The following is a 19,844-nucleotide window of genomic DNA, read 5'->3' on the forward strand; positions in this document are numbered from 1 at the left end:
GACCTGCTTTATTGAAGGATTTTAAAATTGAATTGACGAAACGCATTTGAGGAAATGTTTAACAGAAAAAATTTTTTATACGTTTGTGGATGAGGAGGGTACAAGTAAGAAAATAAATAAAATAAAAAATATCCTTTAGGTGAGTAACAAGTTGGGTTAAACCCAAAGAAAAGTATCGAAAAGCACCATGTTGAAACAAGTCCAGGAGCATTTATAAGTGTTTCCACTTGGGAGCCTGTGCTGTAAGGACTTGCGGGGGGGCCGTCGCGGGGGCCGACAGGAAGACGGTGTGTTTTGGGAGACCTGCTCTTGCTGTGTGCGCGCAAACTGGGTTTTCGAGTCCCGGGAGCATTCCGAGTTTGCGCTCAGAGGAGGTCCTCGTGGGGAGCCCCCTAGCGTCTCCTGAGATGTCACACATTTCCCGGACCACCGTGTCGGGGCAAAATGAGCAAGCCTTCCAGTGTCTTAAAAACAAGGACGAGCGTTTCTCCGAGGCCAGGTGAGGACCCTGCCTGGGACGGTGATCTGCACCGACGAGAGCGTACAGAAGGAACGTGGAACACGGACCCGCGTGTGCTTCTGTGGTGTCAACGGTGACAGATCACAGTGACTGAGGACGTTCCAGAAAATGACACACTCAACCTTGTGATTTTAGCGCCTGCAGATTTGCCGGCTTTGGAGGGATGGGTACTCGGGGAGGTTTTTATTCTTATCTTGTTTGCCGAGCTTCTCGCTGGCTCTTTGCTCACGGTGCAGATGGACCGCGTGCACCTGCTGTAGATATGGAGCCCTGCTCTGAAGGTGGGGAGCCCCCCGACCTCAGCCGCAGCGTCGCCTCCCGGGGTGGGGGACACACAGGCACAGGGCCCAGCAGCGGGACCACAAGCAGCCCCCACAAATGCAAGCCCTGTGCAGATCGTTAGCCTTTCACAAGGGGCTCCAGGGATGGGAAGCATGGGCTCGCAGGAGAGCCACGTGGACGGGGAGACACAGCCAGCAGTGGCTGCCCCTAAAGTAAGGATCCGAAGGAGCACGTGCACCCCAGCGTTCATAGGAGCCACGTCCACAATCGCCAAACTGTGGAAAGAGCCCAGATGTCCATTGACAGATGAATGGATAAAGATGTGGTTCATATAGACGATGGAGTATCACTCAGCCATTTGTGTTGGTGTGGATGGAACTAGAGAGTATCGTGCTAAGCGATACCGAGAAAGATGTCCGAGAAAGATAAATGTCATGTGATTTCACTCATATATAGAATTTAAGAAACAAAACAGGAATACAGAGGATGGAAAGGAAAAATAAAATCAGGGAGACGAACCGTGTGAGATTCTTAATCATAGGAAACACACTGAGGGTTGTTGGAGGGGTGGTGGGTGGGTGGGGTAACGGGCTGGGGTAACGGGGGGATGGCACGAAGGAGGGCTCGTGGCAGAACGAGCACTGGGTGTTGTATGCAACTGCTGAGTCACCGAGTTCTACCTCTGAAACTAACAATACGGTGTATATTAACTTACTGCATTTAAATAAAAATATAGAATTTTAAAACATTCCTGAAATGGCAAAATACGGAACAAAGGAGGGGCGCCTGGGTGGCTCAGTCGATGAAGTGTCTGGCATGGGTCATGCTCTTGGGGTCCTGGGATGGAGCCCCAGAATGGGCCTCCTGCTTGACGGGAAGCCTGCTTCTCCCTCTCCCACTCACCCCTGCTTGTGTTCCTTCTCTCGCTGTCTCTGTCGGATGAGTAAAATCTTAAAAAAATATATCTATGTATGTATACGTATGTAAGACAAAGGCGGAGAGCACGTTAGCGACGGTCAGCATACGAAGGACCAACGCCGATTAGAGCCGTTACTGCCCCCAGACGTGAGAGGAGAGCAGGAGCGACTGCAGTAAGACAACTCAGGAAGCAGAGAATAAGTAAGTGAGGCAGTGAAAGGACACGGGGTAGCTGAAAAGTAGCTGAAGACCAGCTGTCGCAGAGTCCAGCGGTGGGGGCAGGCGTACAAGCTGTCTGCGCGCACGCATCCGTGTCTGCAATATGTGTTTCCGAGTCTGGAGCGTGTCGTATCCAGGTCTCCCCTTCCCGAACAGATTCCACCAGCAGTCGTCACGCGTGAGTGGACGCGACAGGTAACACACGGAACAGCAGTAAGCACACACCTCGCTGTGCTGGTGGGACAGGCCCTCCCATCAGCCTAGCCTCAGGTTCCCAGAGTCCAGGGGACGTCTGCAAGGAAGCCCGGGGTGAAGGCCGCCCTCCGCGAGCCTGGGTTCCTCGGGGAAGTGAGAGCTTGTCCCGCGAGCAGGCAGCTTGGTGTGTCTGTGGTGGTGGTGCCCCAGCGACGGGTCCTGACCACCGCCCCCCCCCCGTATGCAGAGCCCAGCCAGGCTCCAGCAGCCAGCAAGGCCCCAGCGAGGGGGGTGGGAGCGGGTGGTGGTGAGTGGGCCGTGCACAGCCCGTGTTTGGAGATGTAAGCGGGTCTCACGTGAAAGCTGCTCTCCATCCAGAAGTCTGTGGCCGTTTGAGTGTGAGGTTTCCTGCGCCCTCCCACGGCCCCACGAGCAACCATGTGGCTGTTTCCGAACCTTACCCTGCCGCAGTGAAGCGCATGCTTTCAGGACACACCAAACGCCACCACTCCATTCGGGTTTCTTCAAGTTTGTTTTAATATCAGCGTGCAATTTTGGACAAAAATCCTTACACAAGTGCCGGGTCAGTGCTTCTGAAGCCTGTTTTCCGTTATGTTCACGGCGCACGTTCTGGTGGGTGGTGAGGTTTGTCTCATCCCCGTGGGGAGGACCCCCAGCTGCGTGGTGTGCTGTGCCCCGCGTGGAAGCCGTGACAGCGCAGGAATGGCTCATGGATGTGCAGCGTGGCAGACGCCCTGAGGCCACCCGGGGTCCCGGATGCCGCCCTGTCAGTTCTGCAGTAACGTGAGCAGGTTCACAAGATCCGCACCCCGGGCAGAGGCTGCCTGGTGAGCGTCTCACCCAGGCCTGAGCTTGCCCAGCGCCAGGCCTGCTGTAGCGACTGTCTGGGGCCTGGCACAAGGAGGCAGCGCGCTGGGGGATGAAGGCCTTTTCTGCTGGCTGCTCCCTCTGAAGTCCAAGGAATCTTGTCTTTTGCTCCGTATCCAGCAGCTGCGGCTTAGGATTTTTCTGGAAAGGAAGTGACTGAGCCCGGCAGAGGATAGAAGGGTTTGCTCTGCAGGGGGCTCAGCTCGCCTGTCCCCCGAGCCCGTCAGGGCGCCTTCTGCCTTCGTTCTTCCTGCGGCAGGGAGAGGCAAAGGCCCTGTGGCGCCACCTGCGCCCTGCCCCTGAGGCTCCCCACCCCCAAGCCGCAGCAGCAGCATGGCCCAGCACTCACTTGGGTGCAGCTCTGGCCCCAGCCCTCCTCCCAAGGCCGGAAACCCCTCCCCGCCCTCCCACCCTCTCCCCTTCCTACACGCTGTTGTTCGGTCTTCCCAGACATGAGCCATGGGTCAGGAACACCTCGGCCCCTCACCTTGATGGCTCGCTCCAGCTGGGACAAGGCCTCCTCGTACCGCGGGACCAGCGGCTGCAGAAACTCACTGGGGACGTCGTGCCGCGTCATGTCTGGCACCCCGGCTTCCGCTAGCATGCGGAGGAATCTCTTCTCCTGCAGGGCGATGAGAGAAAGGGGTCCCGTTCTCCACGAGCAGTGCTGCCAGCAGAGGCCCCCGCCCCCGGTTAGACTGCAGCAGACGGACCTGCACTTTGAGGAGCAGAGTGAATGCCTGTCCGGTTCTCCCAGCGCGGGCGGTTCTTCCGACCCTGAAACCAAGCACAACTACCTCCAGGACGATGGCGCACGGGGGTCCGATGGGACGGGGCTTCCCTCCACGGATTCTCCCTCCAAAGGCACGGGACCCTCACCGGTGCACGTAGGTGCGCAGGTACTGGGGGGCGTCGTAGTTGACGACCAGCTGCACGCCCTGCACGTCGATGCCTCGAGCGGTGGCGTCTGTGCTGATGAGGCTGGGGGACACCAGGGGCTGTGGGCGGGCCCTGCTTGAGGCCGGGAGCCCCCGACGCCCTGTGCCCATGACCCCGCCCGGGCCTGCCGGGGAGGCCTCCGCGCTGAGGAGCTGAGTCTCCCGCAGCAAAGCCCCCTGCAGGGATCCCAGGCTGCTACCCGGCTGGAGCCGTCCCCTTCCCCTCTCTGGGGCACTCACAGCTGAATCTTGCCCTGCTCAAACTGCTTCAAGACTGCCTTCCTCTGGCCGGGCCCGCGGCGGGAGGAGAACTCAGCCGCCGTCATGCCTCCGAACGCCTGGACTAGCAGGAAGAGCCTGGTGGGAAGAACCAGAAGGAACTGAGTGGACCGGGCCTGGAGCCCGGCTCCCCTGGGCTCCCCCTGCACCCCCTGGGGCCGCACCTGTGGGAGTTTTCACGGGAGTTGGTGAAGCAGAGGACCCTTGAGAAATTCTTCTCCAGGATCAGGTGCAGGATGGCCAGTGGCTTAGTGCGGAGGCTGCAGGGCACGTAGTGGTGCTGTGGGGATGGCACAGGGTTGGCCAGGCCCCAAGCGCCTGAGCGGCTCCCCCTTCCCGCCCCTGCACGCCCCCCTCACCGAGAGTCCGGCTGGGAAGGCGTACTTCCCGCCTGAGTCCCTGTCTGTGTCACTGTCTCCCGGGTCTCTGCGCGTCAGCCCCGTGGAGAAGAGCCAGGGCTGGTGGAGGCCCAGCTGCTGCAGCTTCTCTGGATTCTGCGTCAGGGTGGCCGAGAAGAGCAGCTTCTGCAGGGGCATCTGAGGACAAGAGATACTGAAAGGGGAGCGGGTGGTGGGACAGCAGTCTCAGCCCGGCCAGCTAACCGACAGAGCCCTGGCCACCCCCCCAGACACTGACCGCCCCAGAACAAACCGGACCAGCCTGAGGCCAAGCGGGTCTCAGAGGGAAAGCCTGATGGGGCTGTGCTCGCGCGGACGCACCAAGAACAGGGCAGGGCTCAGCTTCAGGTACCTGGCGGCGGTGGGGGCCTGGGGCTGCCGCCTCTGGAGCAGGACAAAGGGATCCTTGGCACCATCGCTCGGGAAGGCTGCCTCCACCACCCGGGGCAGCCAGGACTGGTGCATGCTGTCTATCATGCGGTCGGCCTCGTCGATGACCTGGGGAAGCAGGAGGCCTGGTGTTGGGTGGCTGAGGCCAGCACCAGCTCCAAACCCCGGCCTTCCTCTGGGGTGCAGCATACCAGGAATCGGAGGTGCTGGAGGCTGAATCCTGGAGTCTGGTCGATGTGGTCCACCAGGCGGCCTGGGGTGGCCACCACCACATCAGCCAAGCAGCGGAAGCCGTCTGCTCTGAGGAGCAGAGTGGCTCAGCCAAGGGCCCCACACCGACCCCCGCAACACCACAGGGAGCCTGCTGACAGGGTTCAGACAGCCGCTCCCTGAGGAGCCCCTAGCCCCCCAGGACCTACGTCTTCTGGACGAGACTCTCCTGCTCCTTGACCAGTGACTTATGCCCGGTGATCAGGGCGACACGCAGAGGTGTGGCGTCTGTGTAGATGTTGAACACTTTGCTCACCTGGAGAAGAAGCAGCCGTCACCACGCTGGTACGAAGCAGCACAGTGACACAGATCCTAGGTCTGACCCGGAGGCGCAGGGTGCACGAACCTGCTGGGCCAGCTCCTTAGTGGGCAGCACAACCAAGGCACGGACCTGGCAGACAGCTCGACCGAGCAGGGCCTGGGGGGGGACGAGAGCCACCCTGTGAGCAGAGCCAGCTCCCTGCCTGCAGAGCCCCCTCGGAGGCTGGGGTCCTTACACTGACCTGTACCACAGGGATGACAAAGGCCAAAGTCTTCCCGCTGCCTGTCGGGGCAGAAACACAAAGGTCTCTGGGCCGGTAGCCACCTCTGGCCACCAGAAACCCGTTGGCTGTGCTCTCCAGGAGGGCAGGGACCACTGCTGCCTGGACTGGACAAAGGAGGAGACGCGGGTCACAATGTGCACGAACACCCAGAATCAACACAGGCACCGAAGCCACGAGCAGCCTTGCTCCTCCTCAACGATCTCTAGGCCATTCGCACTCCAAGACAGCTCCAGAGCCTCTTGGAGCATCAGGCCCGGCGGCCAAAGATGCCAAAAACCCAGCTGGCACGCGAAGCCGGACATGCCAAGAAGCCGGACATGCCTAGAAGCCCACGTTCACAGCTGCTGCACTGTGGCCTTGTGCGGCTCTTGGTGCAGACACTCTTGAAGGCGTGCCCGTCCCGGCCCCCAGCACCTGGGAAGTAGGACGAGATGCCGTGTGCCCGCAGTTTCTTCTGCATGTCGGGGTGCACTGCGGGGATGTGCTCGATAGGCACCGAGTCTTCAGTGACACTCCTTCCAACACAGCTGGGCTCAGCCAGCCATGAAGGCAGGAAAGGCTGGACCTACCGTAAAGAGAAAGGGGCCAGTTGAATACTCCAGGCTCCGTGGGGCTAGGGGAGTAAGACCTGCAGAAACCAGGCTCTGGGTGGCTCAAGCTGACGAGGCCACAGCAAGGCAGGCAACCACTCGAACTAGTTTCCCTACGCCTCCTCTTCCCCAGCTTCCACACAATCTTTAAAGGAATTTAGAAACGCACAAGAAAGTGCTACTCTCCTGAGCAAACCCCCCTGGGGGTGGGGGCTTCCTCTCACACTCGGGATAACGTCCACCCCTGAGGTGCGGCGCCTGCAAAGCTCTCCATGACATGAGACTCACTTGCCCCCAGCCTCATTTCCAATCACTGTGAGCCCTAGCCATACACACCTCTGTTCCTACACACTGAGGCTCACAGCTGCCTCAGGGCCTTGGTGCCACCTGCCTTCTGAGTGATAACTCACCTCCGCTGTCCATCTTACCCCAGTTTATCCCAACTCAAGGCAGACCTCCACACGGGCACAGACATGAAGGTGCCCCCACGCACCCTGGCAAGCCCACCGCTTCCTTCCCTGCAGTCACGGTCATCCCAGAAGCCTTCTGTACGGTCCTTACTTACTGAAAATCTCCACCCCAATAAAAAGACTAACTTCAAAGACACCAGAAACTCATTTTCTTTACCAAGCAGGCAAACATGGGATAGGAGCTCCTTATACGTACACACCAGGTAACTTAGATTACTTTAAGACCCAACTGTGACAACTGCAAACCCGCTTAACTATACTCACAAAATCGAGCTTACAACTAAACGCAGAAGTACTGAGCTTGCACAGGGCTTGAACAACCAAAAGGAAAATTACAGGCCACGCAACTCGGGGGGAGACTCTTCATCTACTTAAGGACCTTCCCCGGTGGCAGGCGCCGGCCTCCGGGCTACCCCGAGCACGGGCGGGACTGGCGATAGCCACCCCACCCACTTCCGGGCTGAAGCAAAGTCGTCGAAAGCTTCCCTTCCCACCCCGGGCCGCTCACCTTGGGCGCCCTGCTTCTCCCAAAGCCCCCGAGCAGCAGGGCGTGGGCTGGAGGCCCCGACGCCTCTCCCAGGGGCCGTCCGCCTGGGTGCTCCGGCGGCCCCGCGCCCTCGGCGTCCGCGCCGCTCTCGCCCGGCGCCTCCTCGCTGCTCCCTGCACGGCAGAAGCGGGCCCGGGGGCGGCGCGTCAGCACCCCGCGGACCCCGGTCGCACGGCCGCGCCCTCGTTCCCGCCCGGCCCGGCCCCACCTGCGCGCGCGTCCTCGCCGTCCACCTTCCGCCGCTTCCCCGGCGGCGCGTGCGGGCTCCCCGGCGCCCCGCTGCCTTCGCGCCTCCGCGGTCGGCGCGGTCGCCGCCGCCGCCGCCCCGCCGCCTCTGACGTTCGTGCGGCCGCCTGCTGTTGCGGCTGCTTTTGCTGCTGCCGCTCTCGGGCCCGGCACTGCAGCCGCTCCAGCAGCGCGCGCGCCCGGCCGTCCGCCTCGCTGTCCGCCCCGGCCGCCTCGGGGCCGGAGTACCGCGCGACGTGGAAGAGCGCCATGCCAGCCAGCCGCACGCCTCCCGGCCAGACGCGCCGCGATGATGGCAGCGGCGCGGAGCGGTGACGTCGCGGACCGGGCGGCGGCGGCCGCTCGCGGGACTTCCCGGGCGCGGGGAAGTGACGTCACAGCGGGGCGGGGCGACGGCGGCCGCGTGCAGGAGGCCCCCTGCGTGGGGAGGTGACATCAGCGGGGGTGCTGGGTGCGGGCGCGCGAGTTCGGGTTTTTGTCGCGTGCGGCGGCGGCGGCGGCGGCATGGAGCAGGACTCCGGCCCAGAGGGCGTGCGCCGGGCGATGGGCCGTCTGCTGGAGGCGGTGCTGGCGAGCCGCGGCGAGGCCAACGCGGTGTTCGACATCCTGGCGGTGCTGCAGGTGGGGACGCGCGGGTCGCGGCGGCCGGGGTCCCGGGGTCGGAGGCCGGGGAGGGGGCGTCGGGGGGCGCGCGGGCGCGAGGTTCGGGTGGGCGGGTGAGGGCGGGGCCGGGCGTGGGGCCGAAGTGGGGGCCCCCGCGACCGGCCTGTCCCTGCAGTCCGAGGACCACGAGGAGACCCAGGAGGCGGTGCGCGCGTGCAGCCGTCTTTTCGGGGCCCTGCTGCAGCGGGGAGAGCTGTTTGTGGGCCAGCTGCCCTCCGAGGACTCGGTCATGGCGGGTGAGCGTCCCCGAGGGCCCTGGGCTGGGGTCCGCCTGCGGGGTCGACGCTCTGGGAAAGCGGGAGGAGACTCGGCCCCGAAGCTGCTCCGCGGGCCCAGGGTGGGAGGAGGATGGTGCTGGGGGCGGCAGCCGGAGAGAGCCCTGCGGCTTGGTGACCACAGCGTCTGCCTTTATGGCCAGCATCTGGTGAAGCTGTGCCACACGTTCCCATCCTGGGTCGTTTCTGTATTGGGGTCCAGTGAGGGGTGACAGATCATGCCCTGGAGGGAGGAGGTTCTTTCTTCCCACCCCAGGTCAGTGTCCCTGGCGGGGCGGGAGTGGTGGAGGGTTTGGGGGGGGGGGTGGGCTGACCTGGGGCTCCCTGCAGGCTCTCAGGGAGCTACACGCAAGTACAAGGTGTGGATGCGGCACCGCTACCGCAGCTGCCTCAACCGCCTCCAGGAGCTCCTGGTTCACCCCTCCTTCGAGGTCAAGGTGAGTCCTGCTGGTCTCCCCCACGGTGCCTGCACCAGGCTGTCCACAGGCACGGACGCAGGGCTGAGGCTGCCTACGCCTCCGATCCTGGGCCCAGCTGAGGCCGTGTTCACGTTCCGTGTGGCTGGAGTTCTGATGGCTGGTGTTTGTGTCCCGGTGCTTGTGGGAATGCCGTGTCAGGCGTACTTGGGTCGGCGTGCTGGGGGGTTCTGTGGCTTTGCCGACAGCGGGCGTCACCTGTGGTCGGGACCTTTGGCTACTCTGCTCCCCGCTGTCCGCAGGAGCTGGCTCTCAGCACACTCATGAAGTTTGTGCAGCTGGAAGGAGCTCACCCCCTGGAGAAACCGAAGTGGGACGGCTACTACCTGTTTCCTCGCCAGCTCCTCAAGGTGGGGAGCGCTGGGGCGGGAGGACACAGAAACCTCTGGCCAGAGCTGGGATGGGGCCTGGTGCAGGGGGCTAGTGAGTGTGGTGCGCTTGCCAGACTCTCCCATGCAGCAGGGGGTGAGCCTGCTGGCTCGGTGGTCTCCTCGGGTGGTCGCTTGGCCGTGGGCTGACACACTGAGGCCCCCTTCCCCGTCCGGCATCTAGGCGGTGGTGGAAGGTCTGCTGTCTCCGGAGGACGACTGCTCGCTGCTCCTGGCCCGGTTCCGGGAGTACCTGGAGCACGACGACATCCGCTACCACACGATGCAGGCGGCCACGGACACTGTGGGCCGCGTCACTGACAGGCACCCGGAGGTGAGCCGGCTGGGTCTTGTGGCTAGGGGAGTGGGTGGGCTGTGGCCATGCCCGTGCTCAGGCCAGGCCTTCTGCAGGTGCCGCTCACGTTCTGGAACAATGCCTTCACGCTGTTGTCGTCCGTGAGTCTACCCTGTCAGGAGCGTGGGATCTCCAGCTTCTACGTGAAGCACGGGGGTGAGCATCCTCAGTGGGCATCCTGGGCGGCCGGCGGGCGGGCAGGCACATGAGGTGGGCTGCCCCTCTCCTGCCCGTCCGCTGACCGCTGCTTTCCTCACAGAGCTGCCGCGCACGTGGAAGGTCGTTCATCTGAAGGTGAGATGCTCCAGAGGGGTTGGGGGCCTCCCTGGGACAAAGGCTCTTTCCAGGCAGAGGCAGTGTGTGTGGGACAGGAAGAGGACTAGCTGCCCTTCCCCTGGCCTAGGCAGTCGTGGGGTTCCCTCACAGGGACCGGGGCCAGGATGGGGGCGGTGCACTGGTACCTTGTTCCAGGACTCTCAGTGGGCCCTTGTTGCTGTGGGCAGTCACAGATGGGACGCTTACTTGCTTTCGTGGGGGGAGGATCCAGGCGGGGCATTTCTTGTGTCATCGGGAATTCTTGGATTTGGGGTTGTGAGTTTTTCCTACCACAGGGCAAGGGGGGAAGCAGTATGGGCAGTGTCTCTTCTGAGGGCAGGGGACTGGGGTAGGCGCCTTGTGTCCTTGTGTGCAGGTCTGACACCCCACCCCCCACTGTAGGAGCACAGGAAGGCTTTCCAAGGGATGTGGCTCGGCTTTCTCAAGCATAAGGTAGGGGCGGGATGGGCCCCTTGGCTCACAGGGTTCTTGGAGTAGGGCAGGTGGACCCACACCTTTTGCTTTCCCGCCAGCTACCCCTCAGTCTCTACAAGAAGGTGCTGGTAATCATGCACGACTCCATCCTGCCGCACCTGGCCCAGCCCAGCCTCATGATCGACTTCCTTACCCGCGCCTACGACGTGGGTGAGTGCCTGCGGTCTGGGCTCCGGCAGCTCAGGATCCTGCCCTCCCTCCCGGGCTGGACTGGGGAAGCTGGGTCTGTGGGCTGGTGGCCTCCAGCTTTGATGGACTCCTGCCCCAGCTGGAGGGGTGCGGTGGGCTGGGGCTTCACAGCTGCACGTTTGTCCACAGGGGGAGCCATTAGTCTCTTGGCCTTGAACGGACTTTTTATCCTGATTCATCAGCACAACCTGTGAGTGCTCATCTGGGCTGGGCTGGCCCGGGGGCGGTGGTGGGGGTCAGGCTGGAGAAGCATGGGAGAGGGGACAGAGTCCCTGGAAGCCGCTCTTTGTCTCTTCATTGCCTGTTTCCACTGCGTGCCTGCTGTTCACTTACACGCCCCCCAGCGAGTACCCCGATTTCTACCGGAAACTCTATGGTCTTCTGGACCCGTCTGTCTTTCACGTGAAGTACCGGGCCCGGTTTTTCCACTTGGCCGATCTCTTCCTGTCGTCCTCGTGAGTGCTGGGGCGGGGCTGAGACCCAGAGCAGGGATCGAGGTGCTGGGCCAGGGGGTCTCACTCACACCCACTGTCCCGCCCAGCCATCTGCCCGCCTACCTGGTGGCTGCATTCGCCAAGCGCTTGTCCCGCCTGGCCCTAACAGCGCCCCCCGAGGCCCTGCTCATGGTCCTGCCCTTCATCTGCAACCTGCTGCGCCGCCACCCCGCCTGCCGTGTCCTCGTGCACCGCCCCCTGGGCCCGGGTGAGTGCAGCGGGGGCTGGGGAGACCGGGGGGCCTGCCCCCAGCAGCCAGTACACGGGGCCAGTTGTGGAGTAGGGCCTGGTCTCATTCCTAGAGCTGGATGCCGACCCCTATGACCCCGAAGAGGAGGACCCCGCCAAGAGCCGAGCTCTGGAGAGTTCGCTGTGGGAGCTGCAGGTGAGCATGGTGGGCGTGTCACTCTCCTTGCCTCGCCCCCGCCGACCTGAGCCTGGGCCGGTGTCCGGAGCGGGGGGGAGGTGACATCACGTGCTTCATAGGCCCTCCAGCGGCATTACCACCCTGAGGTGTCCCAGGCTGCCAGCGTCATCAACCAGGCGCTGTCTGTGCCCGAGGTCAGCATCGCCCCACTGCTGGAGCTCACAGCATTCGAGGTGAGGGCTGGGGGACGCTGGGACCTGGGTGGCTGGAGTGCAGGGACCTCGCGGTACGGGCGTGTCATCTGCCTGTGCCTTGCAGGTGTTTGAGCGGGACCTGAAGAAGAAGGGCCAGGGGTCCGTACCACTGGAGTTCATCCCCGCTCGGGGTCTGCTGGGCCGGCAGGATGACCTCTGCGCGCAGCACTTCACACTCAGCTGACCCTGTGGTCTCCCTGCCCCCCGCCCCATCAGTGGTTTCGTGGGAGAGCCAACAGGGTGGACTGTGGGCAGTGAGGGGTCTGGGGAGCCGCTGAACCTGTCTCCCGGCTCCTGTGGCAGCCGTGTCCACGGGCCGACGTCCACAGTGCCGGCCCGCTGTGTGCACCGGCAGGCCCCCCCCCCCCCCGCCGCCGCCACTGGAAGGTGCTGTCCAGGGGCCTCCCCCTTCACCGAAGCCTGGGGGGTGCAGGCTGGGTGCTGGGAGGGACGGGCCTACGGAAGTGGCTTCTGGCAGCCCTGCCAGCTTCCCTGGGCACCCCAGACTCCCCGGGGCCCCTTGTATCATGGAAGGGTCTGGGTCAAGTCCTCTGTCTTTCCACTAGAGTTGGACTTTGTGACCCAGGAGCGACAGTGAGGGATCTCTGTCCTGCTTAGTCTTGGGGCACACAGGGAGCGCTCATGCCCGTTCCTGGCCAGGTCCTGAGGAGGACCCCTTTGTCCCCTGATCCCTGGGTCCCAGGGTGTGTGTCCCCCATCAGAGGGAGTTACAGCTGAAGGCCGCTTACTGTTCCATCCTGTCCCTCAGCAGAGTGGGTGCCGGCAGCCACGGGCCAGGCGCTTATTTCGGTCCGGTGTGTTCCTTTGAGGCCCCATTTTTGTCAGGTGACCCTGTTTGAATGCAGGTTCCTCTGGAAAACCTACTTGTCTGGGGATGGAGGAATCCCGTGTGTGACAGCAGCTCGCGTGGGCTAGGGGGCCTGACAGAGGCACAGGTGGGGGTGGGATACCCTGGTTGCCTGCAGCCTCCCATTTGAATTCCCGGCACAGCCCCTCCCCACAGGAATGCCCTGGAGTCACAGTGGGCCATTGTTTGGCCCGGTTGGCCTCTAGGGAACTGCTCCGGTGGCTGAGGACCTGGTGTGCCTGGTGTGGGCTTTGCCGGGGTGGTGAAGGAGTGCTTTCCCTCTGTATAGGGTTGTGTGAGTTACGGATGCTAGCACCCCTGCCCCCAGCTGTACTGCAGGGCTTCTCCTAGCCCGGTTCCTGCCCCAGGGCCTTTGCTCTGCTGTTTTCACAGCTGTCTCTTGCATTGCCTCTGCTCTTCAGACCTCGGGCTGAGTGGGGCTTTGGGGAGGCTCCACTTTGTGTGTCCCATGTGGCACTCTCTGCATCGTCATGGCCCTGCTGTCCTGCAGTAGTCCATGGACTGTCCCTGCCAGCCTTTGCCAGGACTGAGGGAGGCTCATTATTGACCTGCTCCTTGCCTCAGCCCCAGGGCCCAGGACTTGCCTGGCAGAGAGGAGGGGCTCATGCGTGTTGTGAGGGACTGTCCCGAGGCTCCTGGCTACCAGATGTCCTGCCTGAGCTTCTGTGTGCGGACACCAGGGGGCCGTGTGGGTGGGCTGGGGGCTCACCGATTAAAAGAAACGCCATTGACTTTTAAAGTTAAATTATAAAAGGCTTAAGCACGTTTTCTGGTCTGTCACACCCCCACCCCCAATTCAGCATCGTGTGTCCTGTGTAGACCTCCTCAATTTGGCAGGTTTGGGGACTCTCACCGCCTGGACAAAGGCCGCTGTGCCCCCTGAGTGCCGGGGCTGGGCAGCTGCACTTGGGCACATTTGGTATTAGGCTGCTGTTTCTTTTTTATTTTACTTTAGCTTTTCAAAAGATTTTATTTGTCAAGTGAGTGAGCAAGCGTTGGGGGGGGGAAGGGCAGAGGGAGAAAGAGAGACCAGCAAACTCCCCGCTGAGCTTAGAGCCTGACTGGGTTGGGGGGAGGGGTGGTGCTGGATCCCAAGACCCTGAGATCATGACTGGAGCTGAAACAGAGTTGGGTGCTCAACCCACTGAGCCATCTAGGCCCCCGGGCTGGCCTTTCTCCACCTCTGGCCCTGGGTGGTTGCCCCTGGGGAGGTTGGCTGAGTGGACGCGGGGCAGGGGCAGTAGCACTGGGGTGGCCAGGACAGCCTCTCAGGTTTCTGGGCTGGGAACCTGAGCACCTGACAGATGTCGGGGCTCTTGGTCCGGGAATGTTCGAGCTGGAATGGTCAGGGACTCCGGAACCCTCCGGGATCTGAGTGACAGTGCTGGAGTGGGGCCTGGCGGTCACACGTCCTGAGGAGGTCAGGTGGCACTGCATCTGTATGGAGGCCCCTCTCACTGGTCCCGGCAGCCCCCGGGCCGTGCCCCCTGCTCTTCCAGGGCCTCCTTACCTTCCGTGGCAGCTTGTGGCCGTCCCTGCGGGGGCAGCTGCCCACCCCACATGCGGCGCGTGTCGGTGGTCTGAGTGCTGCCCGTCTCTGCTGGGACCGTGTCGGCGCCCAGTGCCCAGGACGGTGCTGGTTTCCTGCAGCAGATCTCTCGGGCTGGCCTTCCGGGAGCTGGTCTGAGTTGCTGGGGGTTCTCCGGTGCGGAGGCCTCTCCCTGTTGGGGCTTGTACTGTGCTGACCATGAGTCCGTGAGCACCCCTGGGGACCAAGAGGCCAGGGCCGGGCTGCTTCAGGCTGTGCCCTCAACAGCACAACAAGGCTTTTCCACAAACCAGTTGCTGGTTCGCTAATCAAAGCGTGGTTCTCGGGGCGCCGGGATGGCTCAGTGGGTTAAGGCCTCTGCCTTCGGCTCGGGTCGTGATCCTGGGGTCCTGGGATCGAGCCCCGCATCGGGCTCTCCACTCAGCGGGGAGCCTGCTTCCTCCTCTCTCTGCCTGCTTCTCTGTGATCTCCGTCTGTCAAATAAATAAGTAAAATCTTTGGAAAAAAAATATGGTTCTGGGTTCATTTATCACTTCAATTACAGAAGCAACGCAAAGCTAAAGTGCACGGAAGATGGGGAGGCGCTGACCCAGGGTCCAGCCGCGCTGGCGGGACCCGCGGTTCCCAGCCTTGGTGCCTGGCTCTCCAACACCTGCTGCTCATCCCCTCCAGCGCCCGTACTGCCGTCCTGGGTGGTCTGGAGGAGCCGCTCACACACCACCCCACCGGCTCCGGGGAGCGCCCCGTGGTGGGCCGGCTCAGGCCGCGCTCTCTGGCGCCTCCGCCTGGCCACCCAGCCCATGGCCCTACCTTTGCTGCTGGGGATGTTGTCACGCCCTAGCTCGAGCTGGAGCTTTTTAAAAAACACGTTATATTTTTTAAGGTTTTGTTCATTTATAACAGAGGGATAACAAGAGGGGACACAAGCACAGGGGAGCTGGAGAGGGAGGGGGAGAAGCAGGCCCTCCGCCGAGCAGGGAGCCCAGCACAGGTCTCACTCCCAGGACCCTGGGGCCATGACCTGAGCCGAAGGCAGACACTTAATGACTGAGCCACCCAGGCTCCCCCCAAAAACACTTTTTTTTGAGGGGCTCCTGAGTGACTCAGTGGGCCCAGCGTCACACTCTCCCTCTCAGCTCAGGTCATGAAATCGTGCTCTGCAGGTGTCTGCTGGAGGTTCTCTTCCTCTGCCCCTCTCTGCACATGCTCCCTCTGAAATTAAATAAGCAAATCTTTAACAACAGTTTTTGGAATTTCAGATACACTATTAAAGTATTCTCTATGCAATATTTGGGATATGGTTATAAAAATTGGGATGAAATCCACCCAATCTAAGTTGACCATTTTAAAACTGATTCGGTGCCTGATTCAGTGCCATTTGGCGCGTTTATGCCGTGTAACTACCGTCTGGATCTAGTTAGATCCCGTCACCTGCTTCAGGCAGACGCAAGCCCCCAGCAGGCGGGCTGAGAGTCCTGCACGCCGGGCTGTGTCAGCCCTCGTCCTCGGGCAGGGATCAGTAGCCCTGGTGGACACGTGGTGTGGGGCTGAGCCCCTGCGCTGTGCTCTGTAGGAAGAAGGTCCTGTCCCAGCGACCCTGTGTGCTGTCTGCCCTGCAGTCTGGGGTCCGTAGACCCGGAACAAACTGGGGGCTGGCCTCTGCCTGGCTCCCAGGAAGGACGCAGGCCCAGAGAGCAGGTGAGGGATGCCTCCGGAATAGAAACTGTCAGTGGAGGCAGCGTTGGATGGAGCGTCCGGAACTGATGTCCAGGCCCCAGGGGCAGCAGGGCAGGCAAGAGCCTCCCGGGTAAGGGAGGACCAGCGGCCTCCTGTGTGTGTCTTAGGACAGCATGGGTGGGATGATGGTCCTTTCAGCATGGGGGGGGGTGGGAGGACAGGTAGTGAAGGGGGGCACTCAGGTCCCAAGGGCTGTGGGTGTGATCCTGACTCTAGGGTTGGCTCTCACGGATGGCCCGGCCCCTCCCTTTTTCCCTCTGCGTGGGGCAGCAGTGGCCTCTCCTCCCCTGTGACCGTGTAGCCACCCCCCAGTGTCAAATGCAACTTCTCTGTTCCCAGCCCATACATCCCTACTGGGCAGCACCCAACCCAGGGGAACGGGGGATCTTGACCAACAGAGACCCCACTCTTGCCCTTCCCAGGATGGGAGCTGGGAACAGAATGTGTATCCCTTTGCAGAAACTCAGGGGTGTGGCATTTCCTGCCCCGCAAGGAGGTGCACGGGGAAGCTCTCGCCATCCTCTTATTCAGGGGGCCAGGGACATGGGCCCTTCCTGTGCCTGTGAGCAGCTCCTGGCTCACTGCCCCTTCTCCTGGCACAGAGGCTCCAGTGTCCACGGGCCCAGAGTTTTTAGAAAAACTCGAAGTTTCTATTGGACCATCGCCAAGGCCAGTGCCGACCGGGCACCTGCTGTGGGCGGGAGCATCCTTCCGTTGGGTCCTTGCCACGCATACCTGGCAAAGCCTCTCCCTCCCTCAGTGTCCCATGCCCTGTCCCCTCCAGGAGGTGAATGGGGCCGGCAGACAATGAAGTCGCAGTCACCTAAGTCACGCAGCCATCCAACCAGATGAGGTGTGCCCATCCCGGAGGGAACAGCGCTTGCGTACCTGCCTGGCATCTGGCAGACCAGCTGCGGGCAGCCCGGTGTCGGCAGGTGCACCTCCCGAGAGGTCAGTTAGCCTGACGAGCTCGGTGAATGCCCCCTTCCCCTGCCAGTGCCTTCCCCCGGGACTGCGCCCTGTGCCCTGTTCACTCGCCCCTGCGGGAGAGGAGCTGGTCCCTGCACGGAAGCCGCGACACTCTTCGCCGCTTTCCGCAGCAGGGTGGTGAAGGTTGTGAGTTTGGCGTCCGCTGGCCAGGCCGGCACACCCCGCCTGGGCTGTCCCAAGCGCACAGTGAGCGGTGCAGGTGCCAGGGCTGCACCAAATTGCCCCAGGCCTTAGGGCTCGAAACCAGGTCTCTGCAAACGGCCATGGTGGCAGGTGTGGTTTCTGTGGTCTCGCGGAGCAGCTCTCCTGTGCCACGGCGGCGCGCGGCAGGCCACAGGGCCTGGGTGAGTACGTGTGCGCCTCAGTGGTTCTCCGTGAGAGGGGGTGGGTGGGTTGGGCCAGTGGGTGGTGGCCGGCCAAGCGCTGGCCTGGCGATCTTTCTTGCCAACCTTTTGGAAGCCGTGGACGTGTGCATGACCGAGTGCTTGGCGACGGGTCCGGTCCACGGACGTGCAGAGGAACCTGGCCACCTGGAGGGACAGGTGACAGCCCTTGCCGGTGGAGGAATCGGCTTTGTGTTTGGGGAGTTCCTTTCTTGGCTTTCTGCCAGGCGTGCCCCCAGGGCTCTCCGTGGAGCGGCTGGATTGTCTTACAGGTCGCCTCGTTACCCAGGGTTGGACAGCTGCTCTGACGACGTTCCGGTATGTCTGCGTGAGATCCCCTGAACCTGGTCCCAGGCATGGCCATGCTTACCACGTTGGCACCCATTCCCCTTCGGCACAAACCCAAGAATCCCGCCGGCCTCTGTTTTGGAAGCATGACGACCCAGTGCATGCTGACGTGAGACCGTCCTCTGCCCTCTGTGTCCCCTGAGTTGTGATATTGAATCGTCTGTCAGTCAGTAGTGATTGCTTTTGCTTTGACCGTGGAGAACATGGGCTGGTATTTCTGTGCTTAATTCTGCTAATTGGACACAACCGATTCCTGGAAGTTGGGTCAAATTCTGGACGTGCAGTAGGGCGTTTGCTACCAGCAGGATGCAGCAGCGTCTGGGACCGTGCAGGCACCTGCCAACCTCTCCCTCTCCACCCCTGCTCCTCTCCTCGGCCTCGGCACCAGGCCCAGCGTGGCTGCTCTCCACTCCTTTCGTGGCCAAGTAACAGTCCCTGGTATGGATGGACACGTCGGGTTTGTTCAGTCATCGGTTTGGGCAAATTCAGGGGTCTGCCCCTCTGGCCACCGCAGACCGCGCTGCCGTGCACATTGGTGGGCGGGGCTTTATGACCACCTGTCACACCTGTCTTGGATGGATTGCTGGGTCCTGAGGTCCTATGTCTAACCTTGGGCAGCCCCCTTCCCGGCTGCGCAGCGTCCTGAGCTGGAGGAGTTAGTGGGGTTACAGGACGCCCAGCATAGTCGTGCTTGGGGGGAGAGTCCACTGCCCTGTTGTGGCCACTCGGGTGCCGCGGGACTTCTCCTTCTGCCCATGGGCCCGCTCCCCACCTGGCTCCTCTCTTAGTAAAAGCAGGTGCCTCTTATCCACTCCCACCCCTCCGCGCCCTTGTCCCTCTGTCCTCCCAGCTGCAGTCTGTGCTCACTGCATGCTGTGTGGTCTGGCCAGCTGTGCAGCCGTCCCCCGGGGAGGGACACACTGTGATGCATTTCCTGCATCACTTGGGTTGATTTCTCAGGCAGGGCTCCCGCGCCTCTGTTTATGTTCCTGTGTAACAAACCAAAATTCAGTGCCATAAAACAGCGTTTTATTGTGTCCCCAAGCCCTGTGGCTGGGTTTCACCTGGGGCTGGACCCTGCAGTACGGCCAGCTGGGACACGGGAAGGCTGGGCATAGCTCGGGTAGGGACAACAGTGCCCTCCCACCTGCATTCTGATGAGGGAATGGGGAAATGCAGGTGGACGGCTCCCAGGGCCATCCTCATGTGGGGACACTGACCCACGGGCTGCAAACAACAAAGGTGTGGTCTCCCCGGTTTGAAAGCCAGTGGTCCTCACATGGGTGATTCAGGCCGAGTTGCCTCCTGAGGCTACAGGGGAGGGTCCTTGCTGGTGTCTCCAGCCTCCGGTTGTGGCCAAGGATCCCTCCAGAGGCTGTGTCCCTCCCACCCCTGCCTCCACCCCTGCCTGGCCCCTTTATCCGCTCCCTGAACATGGGCACCGTCCACAGGGACCTCCAGGGCACCGTGTAATCCCATCCCCGTGTCCCGAACCCAGCTGGGGAGGGCCCTGTTCCCCCCGCCACAGCCTGGGCCATGGGAAGTGAGTCTGGCGCTAGGGGTTGAGCATGTGGCAGCCCAGGCCCATCAGGCACTATTTACGAAAGGGACTTCGTGCAGCCAGTTTTAACTGGACTCCTTGAAAGACTTTCTGAGGGGAGGCACTCTCCACCCTGGGGGTGTGCATGTTTGGGGGATGGCCCGGCCCAACAGACTAAGGAGGCAGCCAGTGTGGAACCTGGGCCTGCATCGGGGGGATCCAAGCCATTTAGGGCACCATGGAGCACAGGGTCCCTGAAGCCTGGGCTGGACAATCTGCACTGCTGGGCAGCGAGGGTCCACGGGGATGGCCGGGCTGCCCTCCAAGGGGACAACTGGGAGCCTCCTTTGCTGGAGAGGCCCGGGACCCCAGCGGCAGGCCAACCACGGCACTGGGGGGGTTCAATGTACCGCCTCAAGGAGGGTGGGGGTCCATCCACTCTGAGGCCGGTCAGGTGCTCTG

General features: G+C 62.2%; 2 protein-coding genes across 2 annotated transcripts; one reads left to right on the forward strand and one right to left on the reverse strand.

Moving 5' to 3' along the window:
- Nucleotides 1-3,192: 3,192 nt before the first annotated feature.
- On the reverse strand, nt 3,193-8,131 carry DDX51 (DEAD-box helicase 51). Its single transcript, XM_032846898.1, has 15 exons — nt 7,658-8,131; nt 7,411-7,562; nt 6,257-6,407; nt 5,801-5,941; nt 5,644-5,715; nt 5,447-5,553; nt 5,219-5,327; nt 4,990-5,135; nt 4,599-4,791; nt 4,404-4,519; nt 4,201-4,317; nt 3,902-4,003; nt 3,736-3,799; nt 3,510-3,644; nt 3,193-3,272 (listed from the first exon to the last, which is right to left on the reverse strand). The coding sequence occupies exons 1-15, from the start codon at nt 8,129-8,131 to the stop codon at nt 3,246-3,248; spliced, it is 2,106 nt and encodes a 701-aa protein (XP_032702789.1). The 3' UTR covers nt 3,193-3,245.
- A 56-nt stretch (nt 8,132-8,187) lies between these two features.
- Nucleotides 8,188-12,300, forward strand: NOC4L (nucleolar complex associated 4 homolog). The gene is made up of 15 exons (XM_032846894.1): nt 8,188-8,316; nt 8,474-8,594; nt 8,964-9,070; nt 9,352-9,459; nt 9,662-9,811; nt 9,889-9,988; nt 10,092-10,126; nt 10,550-10,600; nt 10,681-10,792; nt 10,961-11,021; nt 11,176-11,286; nt 11,373-11,533; nt 11,628-11,710; nt 11,812-11,925; nt 12,011-12,300. The coding sequence occupies exons 1-15, from the start codon at nt 8,200-8,202 to the stop codon at nt 12,128-12,130; spliced, it is 1,551 nt and encodes a 516-aa protein (XP_032702785.1). The 5' UTR covers nt 8,188-8,199; the 3' UTR covers nt 12,131-12,300.
- The last annotated feature ends 7,544 nt before the right edge of the window (nt 12,301-19,844 follow it).

The sequence above is a fragment of the Lontra canadensis genome, unplaced genomic scaffold (genome assembly GCF_010015895.1).
Source record: "Lontra canadensis isolate GAN:19392208 unplaced genomic scaffold, GSC_riverotter_1.0 scaffold182, whole genome shotgun sequence".
Classification (NCBI taxonomy): Eukaryota; Metazoa; Chordata; class Mammalia; order Carnivora; family Mustelidae; genus Lontra; species Lontra canadensis.